Here is an 11,137-nt window from a genome sequence, read left to right as displayed (position 1 = left end):
GGCGTTTCGGGATTTTACCTGATCACTGGGCTCCGAATATACACAGCCCAGCGATCAGTTCTGAATCAGGCCCCAAGAGCAGACATGCAATGAATAAAATGGCCCCTGCTCCCACCCTTGGAATTCTAACCCCGCCCATTATGTAAATAGCCTTTTATATGAAAGATTTTCAGCAAAGTCTTTTGCCTCCTGAAAATCTTTTGCTCTTTGGGGAAAATAGTTCAGTGTGTGACAGATAAATCTATCAGAGATTTTGGCAAAGTCTTTTGAAATGAAAGTCTACAAGTGTGTATGGGCCTTTATGCCCACACACCCCTATCACTACCCAGCCTCCTGTTTTCCTGTGTCGTGACCTCCGCCAGTGGGGAGCCGCTGACTCAAAAACACCCTTCTATACTATTGCACACCCCCCCACACCCACAAATGTCACTGTACCCTCCACACTATCAATGTACATCTTACTCTGTAACCGCTTTTTAATTAAACAAAACAATACACACCCCCTTCCAAATCATATGCTCTCTATTTAACACATTTCACCTATAGCTCAAGTTGCAATATAGGGCATCTTTCATACAATTCTAACCATATGTCTCACAATAAACGTTCACAAATTAAGGGGGCACAGCCCCTTACGACGGTGTAAAGAGCGCCCGTAGGGCGCAATGAATCACCTAGTCTATAAATATTTGACCAAGTTTTTTTTATTGTTATTGTTTTTTTTATTGTTTATAAATGTACTTATGTCAATATGCTAATTCTGCAAAGACATAAGGGCAGGCTCTGAGTGGCATGATTATGGTACAGTATGTGTTCACAGAAAGTGTAAACACACAGACACTGCAAGCAAACCTAGCTATATACGTTGTTACATGTGCATTAACAATAAATACTGTACATAGGTGTCTGCAGACACAAGCTATATGTGACCATCCAGAAATAACATGGTTGTTCTCCCTACTACATTCCTGGCTTGGCAACAATGCTAAAGTTTGTGTCTGCAGGAGACGTGCTTGTTATTCCCCTTGTGGATGGTTAAACCCAGCGCTGTTCCTCTGGACTCCTCCTAAAAAGAGTGAGTGTTGCTTTAAGGTCTGCCGGCTGCTGCCTGGAGTCTGTGTGTGAGTCAGTCCGCGCTGCACATGGTGCTGAGAGGAGAAGACAGACCCTATTTTAAAGGGATCCAGACCCTGTGTGAGAGGGACCAAAGAAGACATGCTGTTCCAGGAGCTATGTGTCCCATTACTTCTATCTGTACTGCAGTCCTCCTCCGTTCAGAGTCTGGATCCCTATGACATGCTCTATGACAGTGGGATAGAGGCTTATTACAGAAATGACTATGAAAAAGTGGTGGACTACATGGAAATGGCAATCAGCAGCTTCACTCAGCTCAGGCAGACCAAGATAAGCTGCAGGGTAGGCTGCAAGCGCAGGTACCCCATAGAACTGGCCCCCAGTAACTGGGATTTAACTTTAGCTGGAGTGCTGCTGCCGCGGGCAGCCTGTATCAGGCAGTGTGAGGAAGGCAGGCTGGGGGCAGTGTCCAGGCACAGAGTCAGTGAGGACATCAAGATTGAGTTCCACCGGAGGATTCCCTACAACTTCCTGCAGAGGGCGTACTATAAGGTAAGAGCCACACTGCAGGGCTGCTAGCTAGCGTCCATAATGTCCCAAGGACAGGTCAGGTATGATCCCTGATGTTTTCAGGACGTACAGTACTTACTGTAACTGCTCAGGGTGCGGTCCACCTGCTGCATACTATAACGGGAAAATTTACTAAAGTGTGAGATTTTTTTTAGAAATGAGATCAGATTCTATCGATCATTTATCTAGCACAGAGGGTACGCTACAATCTGATTGGTTGGTATGGGCAGCATCTCTCACTTTAGTAAATTTGCCCTTTGATGAGCCATACAGAAATACTGATCTGACTGACACTGCTAATTTTATCCTTTGCCAGTTTATATTGGTTTTCATTTTCTATTTTGCTGCTGTACTGTCGCCATGTGATGCATTATAGTATAATGAGTATACTGTGTGAGATAATGAAGCAATCTACAGTCTGGGCTATATAATGGATGTTTATTGATGTCTGATGTTCTAGTAGAAAGACAATAGTAAATAGTAGCATCTCACTTGTCCCATACACACACATGTCAAAATCACACCCTTTAAGTGTAGGAGATCTGATTGTATTTTTCCAAGTTGTTTTCAAATTTCAATATCCCTGCTAAGTATTTGACCCATGATTTTACAATTGGAGAGAAGTGGGTTCCATTTGGTTGTTTTTTGATTTTTTGTTTTGCAATGTATAAGTAAACTTTTTATATTAATTTCAAAGGTGTGTATGCCATCAAGTTGTTGTAGATCAAATATACCGTATATACTCAAGTATAAGTCGACCCGAATATAAGCAGAGGCACCTAATTTTACAACAAAAAACTGGGAAAACTTATTGACTCAAGTGGGACCCTCACTCGAGTATAAGCCGAGGGGGGCTTTTTCAGCATACAAAATGTTCTGAAAAAGTAGGGTGATACTCGAGTATATATGGTAAGACAACTCGATCATTTTACAAGTTTGAACTCGTTATTCCCACAGAATTTAGGAATTGTGGCCCTGATTCTGGTTCACTCACAAAAACAAAATTTCTCTTTAATGGACAAAACCATTTGCACTGCAGGTGGGGCAGACGTAATATGTGCAGAGTGAGTTAGATTGGGGTGGGGTTTGTACTTCCAACTGATCTCTATATCGCAGTGTAAAAATAAAGCATCCAGTATTTATCCCGCAAGGAAACAAAATAATTCACCCAAATTAACTCGGGCAAATGTTACATCAGCTCCCCTGCAGTGCACATGGTTTTGTTTATTAGAGAGAGAATCTGCTTTTAAAAGTGAACCAGAATTAGGGCCTAGATAGTAATATTATTATTTAGTTTACTTGACCCCTCAGATTAGTCCAGCTTTATTAATCCCTTGAGTGGTATGCCGCAGCGGGCTGTCCCGGAAAATTTCCGGGCATACCACTTATATAGAATAGGTGCATGCCAGTGGTGTCCAGATGTGCACCACTGGCGCAGCACCTCTAGTGCTCCCCCCCCCCCCCCTCCCCAACCGTCACATCCCTCCAGTCCCCCCCAGAACCTCTGCTCCGGCGATCGGTGCGCCGGAGCTCCCCTTACCCGCCCGCCAGCCGTCACTCATTTTACAGTGGCATCGGCGGCAGGCTCGGGTATGGGTGGTGTGGCTGGGGGGGGACTCGGGAGCGCTCAGGCACCCGAGTCCTCCCGAGTCTCCGTGAACATCCCCCAGCCTACCGCCGACGTCACTGCTGAATGTGACAGGTGGCTAAGGCAGCGGGGACAACGGCTGCAGGGAAGCTCCGGTGTGCTAACGCCAGAGCAGAGATGAGGGGGGCTTCCGACTTCTTGTTGTGGGTTTTGCTGGGGCAGGACAAACCTGCCCTGGTAGGTTTGTCCTGCCCCAACAAAACCCACCACTCAAAGGGTTAATACTGTAACACCATTCTTAAGTTTGTTTTCCATGTGCTTACAGTAAATACCCCTGCGATGTGAATATACCTAACGGACCAATCAGTTCTTGAGTATAAACATTTTTTCTCTTTCAATGGTCCTGGTGACACAGCTCAACACTGGGATGTAGGAGGGTCCGAAGGAGCCAGGCACCTATCCTAAAGCTTTAGAGGGTAGGCTCCTCCCCTACTGCATCCCTGGACTCTTCAGTTCGTGTTAGGTGCCCACTGGAGTGGGTGCTATTCTAAAGGGCTGCAGGAGCAGCCGAAGAATTAGAGTAGTTAGGGGATTTTTATTATTTTATTAACTATTACCCTAGCTAGGTAGGCACAGTGTGAGGATTTTCATAGTGAATCCTCACACTGCTAGCGCAGCAGGAGCTGACAGAAGCGCGTCCTGTCAGCTCTCTGTGCACAGGGTAGACTCTGTCTGGTCTCCCTGTGCTGCGCTTACAGCCTCTATTAAGAGGCTGCCTGGGCTCCGGAGTAGCCTGAAACCGGCTCCACGTTTAGGTGGGGATCATGGGGGACAGGCGCTCCGTGATGGCGGCGGCCATTTTATGCGGAGCTTACACGCTGAGCTCCTGACTGAGAGGACAGCAGCGCTGTGACAGGCATGTTCCAAGTGGTCCCCATTTGAGGGGGAGATACTGGAACAAGGAAATCCTACCTAAGGAGCGGCTAGCTGGGGGTGGTTGGCGCCAAAAGGTCACGGACCCCGCAGCAGCAGGGACTTTGGTCTCTTCCTTCACTCTGACTTTGGCGCCTTTCAGAACGCTTGCAGCGGAGCTGAGCTGGCTTATTGATCCTGGCAGAGTGACTTGGATTTCCTGGGCATCGCTTCCCCGCAGTTGAAACCTACAGACAGCTAAGTGATTGGGTGCATTGACTTTGTATAAACGCTTGTACAATTGTTTGCACTGTGTATATTGAGATATATATATATACGCTTCACTTGCATCATGTCTGAGCATCAGGCTGTGGTTTTGGGGGAGGGAGTCCTTAGTGCACTGAGCGCGTGCAATGTTTGCACACAAAAGTTTGTCCCTGAGCAGATGGCCAAGGGGGGCTTATGTATTACTTGCGCTGATGTGAGACCCATGGGCAGTGAACACCATAGGGGAGAGCAGAGTGAACCTGCGTGGGCCAGTGCCCTAGGCAGGTCGGTAAACGCTTTGGTGCAGCTTCTGGACAGGCAGAGTGATGTGCTGGTAGAATCACAGAGACCTATGCCATCATCTCAGCAGTCGTCTGGCTCCTTACCTCTTACCCAGGCAGATCCTGCACTTATTCAGGTGATGCAGGATACTGCTAAGGGGATCAACAGATTCAGTGAAATACTGGACAAAATGGATGAGGTTACAGGGACCCCTAAAAGGTCTTATGCTATGCCTAATGTGTTAGAGGAAGAGGAAGGAGAGTATACTGACACACCCTGGGACCAGGGTGATGATTTTGAAGAGACCTCTGCTGCTGGTATAGAGGATCTTATTGTGGCTGTAAAACAGGCGTTAAAACTGTCTGTTGAGGATAAGACCCCTGTTAAGGGTGTTTTTAAGCGACAGCGAAAGGAGGCTGTTACTTTTCCCTCAGATGAGGGGTTACAGGAACTATTGGAAGGGGCTTGGAAAACCCCAGATAAGAGGCTACAGATGCCTAAAAGATTCCTTAGTCTGTACCCCATGCCGGAGTCTCATTCTGAACTCTGGGAAAAGGTGCCTGTTGTGGATGCTTCTGTGGCACGCTTATCAAAAGCTACGGTATTACCTGTACAGGGTGGTGCAGCTTTTAAAGATGCTGTGGATAAAAAGCTAGAGGGAAACCTCAAGGCTATTTTTGAAGGGGTGGGGTTTACCCTGCGTCCCCTTATTGCTTCAGCCTGGGTCTCTAAGGCCATTATAGAGTGGGCTGGTGAGCTATGCACCATGCTGCAGGCTGACCACGGTGCTTTGCTGGTAGCAGAAAAGATTAAGGCCGCTGCAGAATATGCGGTGGAAGCAGAGGAGGAAGCTCTTAAAATGGCTACCAGAGTATCCACAGTCTCCATAAATGCCAGGAGGGTACTCTGGCTTAAGGCCTGGGAAGCGGACAATGAGTCCAAAAAGGCCTTAGAAATGTTAGCTTTCAAGGGAAAGTTACTTTTTGGTTCTGAGCTTGAGGAGATTATAAAACAAGCCACAGGCGGCAAGAGTACGTTTCTGCCGGCCTCCTCAACAAAGCAGTCATCCAGATTTGCTGCTTTTAGGCCGTCCTTTCGGCCCTCCCCTAGAGGTGGTGCGTCCTTTCGGGGACAATCGTTCAGGGGAAAGTTCCAGAACTCCAGGGGCAAATCCCAAAGGTCCAAGTTTGGCTCTTTCAATAAGAAGCCTGCCTCTAAAGGAGAGGAAAAACCCTCCGCATGACTGCCAGGGGATCAGCCCGGCAGGGATAAAGGTGGGGGGGCGTCTTACACACTTCAGAGACGCTTGGGCTTCTCTAGACCAGGATACCTGGGTCTTAGAGATTATTACCCAGGGTTACAAAATCCCTTTCAGAGGGCGGCCTCCAAAGAGGTTCATCCCCACACCCATACCAAAGCAGGCGCTCCTGCGCACAGCTCTTATGAGAGCGGCTCATTCCCTTTTGGAAAAAGGGGTGGTAGTCCCGGTTCCCAGGGCAGAGTGGAAGAAAGGATTTTACTCCACGCTGTTCCTGGTGCCCAAACCAGACGGGTCTTTCAGACCAATACTAAATTTGAAGTCCTTAAATGTTCACCTTTGGGTAGACCATTTCAAAATGGAGTCTTTGAGAACTGTACTCCTGAGTCTGGACCAGGGAGAATTTCTGGCGTCCATGGATGTCCAGGACGCATATCTGCACGTTCCCATTCACCCGGAACATCAGATGCTGTTGAGATTTGCCATAGGAGACCTGCATTTACAGTTCCGGGCGTTACCCTTTGGCCTAGCAACCGCGCCAAGGGTATTTACAAAAATAATGTCTGTGATGGCGGCAGTGCTGAGGCTCAGGGGAATCACAGTAATACCCTATTTGGACGATCTCCTGTTCAAAGCAGAATCAGCAACACTGCTTCAAAGTCATTTAAAAGAGGCCATCAGTTTTTTGCAGGCTCACGGCTGGATTTTAAACTTACAAAAATCTCAGTTGGTACCATCACAGAGGATCCAGTTCTTGGGAGTCATACTGGATACCCATCTCCATCGGGTATTCCTCCCGGAGATAAAGGCCAGGGACCTGGTCAATCTAGTTCAGGAGATCCTCAGTGCTCCGAGCTTGTCAGTATGGAGGTGCCTCAAACTCCTGGGGAAAATGGTGGCGTCATTCGAAACGCTTCAATTTGCCAGGTTCCACTCTCGAGTATTCCAATGGAACATTTTGTCAGCCTGGTCAGGAAACACTTTGACCATGAAGACGGAGTTGATAGTGCTGTCCGCAGACACTCGGGACTCCTTGAAATGGTGGACAGAGGTAGATTCCCTTCAGTGGGGTCGGTCATTACAGACCTGGGACTGGTTGATAGTAACTACCGATGCCAGTCTCAGGGGCTGGGGGGCAGTAGCCCTGGATCTCAGGCTGCAGGGCCTGTGGACGGCAGAGGAATCAGCGTTGCCAATAAACATCTTGGAGCTGAGAGCTGTCTGGAAAGTGATTTCCTTGGCGGGAGACAGGTTAAGGAACTCCCCCTTGAGGATTCAGACCGACAATGCCACAGCTGTGGCGTATCTGAATCACCAGGGAGGTACACGCAGCAGATTGGCCATGTGGGAGGTGTCCAGAATCTTTCTATGGGCGGAACAGAATGTTCCTGCAGTATCGGCTATATTCATTCCAGGAGTGGAGAATATAGAAGCAGACTTCCTGAGCAGGGAGGAGCTCAAGGAAGGAGAATGGAGCCTACACCCTCAGGTGTTTCACCAGATCACTGCAATGTGGGGAACTCCGGATTTGGACCTAATGGCATCCAGGTTCAACCATCAGGTGCCCAGGTTCTATGCCAGAACGAGAGATCCGCTAGCAGAGGCAGTGGATGCCATGACTACCCATTGGCAGGGAGATCTTCTTTATGCATTCCCTCCTATTCCGATGTTAGCAAGACTGTTAAAGAGGGTACAGGACCAGAAGGTCCCGGTGATCCTTGTGGCCCCAGATTGGCCAAGGAGGTCTTGGTATTCGAGGCTTCAGAGGTTATCAGTGGATTCATGGCGTCTACCTCTGAGACCAGACCTGTTAAGACAAGGCCCATTCAATCATCTGGATTCCGATCGATTGATTTTGACGGCTTGGTTATTGAAACCGCCATTTTGAAAAAGAAAGGATTTTCTGACGCAGTAGTGCAGACTATGATAAAAGCCAGAAAGGCTGTTTCTTCTGCAAATTATTATAGAGTCTGGAAGACTTATATTAGATGGTGTGAGAGGCAAAAAGCTCACACATCTCACTTCAAATTATCAAAAATGTTGGATTTTTTACAAGATGGATTTTCTTCGGGCCTAAGTCTTCAGTCGTTGAAGGTGCAGATTTCGGCCTTGTCCATCTATTTTCAAAAAAGAATTGCCATTTTACCGGAGATTCAAACTTTTTTACAAGGGGTATCCAAACTGAAACCCCCTTACAAGCAACCAGTAGCACCTTGGGACCTGTCACTGGTTTTGGATTGCCTTCAGAAGGCACCTTTTGAGCCTTTGAGGTCGGCTGACTTTAAGTTTCTCACGTGGAAGTTAGTGTTTTTGTTAGCAGTAGCATCTGCTAAGAGGGTGTCTGAGTTGGGAGCCTTGTCATGCAAATCTCCCTTCTTAATCTTTCACGATGACAGGGCTGTTCTGAGAACAGTGCCGCAATTTTTACCGAAGGTAGTCTCTGCCTTCCTTTTAAATCAGGAGATAGTTCTACCTGTGTTTCAACCCCCAGAGGGTTCCAAGAAAAGGGACAAGTTGAAGACTTTGGATGTTGTGCGTGCCTTACGCATATATGTGGACAGAGTGAAGAGTGTTAGAAAGACTGACACTTTATTGGTATTGTATGACGTACATAAAATTGGTTGGCCTGCATCTAAGCAGACCATTGCTAGGTGGTTGCGATCTGTGATAGCTTTTGCATACACCAAAGTGGGTAGGCCTGTACCGGCCAGAATTAATGCGCATACCACCAGGTCAGTTGCTACCTCTTGGGCGGTCCGACATGGGGCCACAGCGGAGCAGGTTTGCAGAGCTGCCACTTGGTCATCTGTTCACACATTTGCCAAATTCTATAGATTCCATGAGTTCGCGTCGGAGGACGCATCATTCGGGCGAGCAGTGCTGAGAGCTGCAGACCTGAGCGTACCCTCCCAAAGGACCGGCTCTGGAACGTCCCAGTGTTGAGCTGTGTCACCAGGACCATTGAAAGAGAAAAAGGGATTTTTGTAAGAACTTACCGTTCGAATCCCTTTCTCTGATATGGTCCTGGTGACACAGCGATCCCTCCCTTACGCTCAGTAAGTATGCCAGAATTTCATGATGTTCATGTTAAAATGGTTAAAAGTTAACAGTTTCTGTTATAAAATGTGCATATAATATGTGCAGGCGTTTGTACTGAGTTAATGTATTCCAGTGGCTTTGAAAGTTGAACTGAAGAGTCCAGGGATGCAGTAGGGGAGGAGCCTACCCTCTAAAGCTTTAGGATAGGTGCCTGGCTCCTTCGGACCCTCCTACATCCCAGTGTTGAGCTGTGTCACCAGGACCATATCAGAGAAAGGGATTCGAACGGTAAGTTCTTACAAAAATCCCTTTATTCTTTCCATGGTCCAGTAAGTTTGCAACAGTGCATGTAATATGTAACGAACGTGGTACTTCACTGCATTGAAACTTTATTAAATTATGTCTGCACTTTATTTATAAACATCTCTTAATAAAGCAATCTAATTCTATACGTTTACATATATGGTTAGATGTTGCTTAAACATAGAATAAAGTGTAATAATAGCAAGGTAATATCAGAGTAGTTCAAAATATCTGTGTGCTTATGGAAATACAACTCAGCCATGCTGGGGAAAATAAAGTAGCTACTGTATACAAGACCTGGCACGTCTAATTCCTTATTTTGATGTTACAGAACATGTAACAAAGAATAACTAACTAAATAAATACAAACACTAGAATTATGACCATATTCCATTTTCCTGTGGAAATTCCTGATGCGGATCCTGAATACACATAAAACATGAACGAATCTGCATTAGACTTTAACTATGATTGTTTAAGATGAAAATGTTAGCCCAATGCTGCAAATGTCACTGCAGGCTGAGTGATGGAATCCTAAATATGTCATAAACTAGGAAGGAAATAACCAGTCTTTCTAGGGGAAAATACTTTCCATAACTTTCACTTGTGCAGTGTCATTTGCAAATTGCAATTTTTTTTGTTGTAAAAGTTTTAGCTACCCAGTTTGTTTCATCACTGTTGTTTCCAATTATAAAGCGCAACGGAATATGCTGCGCTATATAAGAAAATAATAAATAATGTAAATAATAAATAATGCTCAAGTCCATTTGCCCAGTACTAGTAGCAGAGATTCTTCCATTGTCTGTGCTTACAAGAGTCAAGGTCCATACACAACTGGGCGATTTTGCCTAGTGTGTATGTATGGACAGCGATGATCGCATTCATCGCTGGGGGGAAAACCACTCAGTTCATACACACTGAGCCGCTTTCCCCCTGCCCTGCACCGACAGCGTGGGGTGCGGACCGCTTTGCATAGCACAGCGCTATGCAAAGCCGTCCTCAAAGCCGCTCATCTGCTGGTATTACCAGCAGATGAACGGCTTCCCCGGCGATGATTCGGCAGCGCACAGAAGCGCTCACTGCTCACCGCCGGGGCATACACACTGGGTGGCTTTGTGCTGAAAGCCGCTCAAACATGCTGTTTTGAGCGACTTTCAGCTCAAAGTCGCCCAGTGTGTATGGGCCTATATTCTGCTTCACCCAGAAAAGGATCTTGTTTTGGATTTTGACCTATAGGTTTAAAGCTGGCTGTACACTTATATGATTTGGACAAGTCAGGTAAAAAGTGCCCAATTTGTACGTGCCTATCTGCTGATTCCGATCCAATGCACGGTATTTTGCACAAAATTCCCCCCAAAAATGCAGTTTTCAGAAATTTAGTGGCTTACCGCATAAGCATCAATCTCTAGGATACATTTTGGGGCTTGGACCTGACAGGTAATGAAATAGGCTTCTATTCACATTTCTATTCAGAGGAATGCAATTATTCTTTATTCTCATCGCCACACAATAAAAGAAAAAAAGACACACTTTCCTGTGGCCAAACATTTCTGCAGCCCAGGACACAATCAGGATCATATGAAAGTGATTATACTAAAAGGAAATTTCAAATCACAAAGAGACAGGAGGGTCTGGGAATACAAATTAATGACAACGTTTGACACCCTTAACACAGGACTGAATCTATCCGAGGGATTTATGGCCCACTACAACATCTGAGGAGACTGGCCCAGAGAGAGTGAGGGCATCGGAGCTCTAACTCTGGTCTGTCATCAACTTAGAGACAATAAAACTTTCACACTACTTATCTACAAACCAATTAAGGACTCAATTTACAAGCTCAT

General features: G+C 46.3%; 1 protein-coding gene across 2 annotated transcripts in view; it reads left to right on the top strand.

Annotated features, from left to right (window-relative positions):
* The first annotated feature begins 1,100 nt into the window (after positions 1-1,100).
* Positions 1,101-11,137, top strand: part of P3H2 (prolyl 3-hydroxylase 2) — a 195,815-nt gene continuing 185,778 nt past the window's right edge. The window contains exon 1 of one of the 2 annotated variants that reach the window (XM_083177536.1): positions 1,101-1,626. In XM_083177536.1, the coding sequence (XP_083033662.1) occupies positions 1,216-1,626 (411 nt within the window). In that variant the 5' untranslated portion in view covers positions 1,101-1,215. Of the gene's footprint in view, positions 1,627-1,669; positions 1,686-11,137 lie in introns of those variants that run through there. The other variant, XM_083177538.1, reaches the window with a different exon arrangement.

The sequence above is a fragment of the Crinia signifera genome, chromosome 3 (assembly GCF_055691185.1).
Source record: "Crinia signifera chromosome 3, ASM5569118v1, whole genome shotgun sequence".
Taxonomy (NCBI): domain Eukaryota; kingdom Metazoa; phylum Chordata; class Amphibia; order Anura; family Myobatrachidae; genus Crinia; species Crinia signifera.
This window is presented reverse-complemented; position numbering and strand designations above follow the sequence as displayed.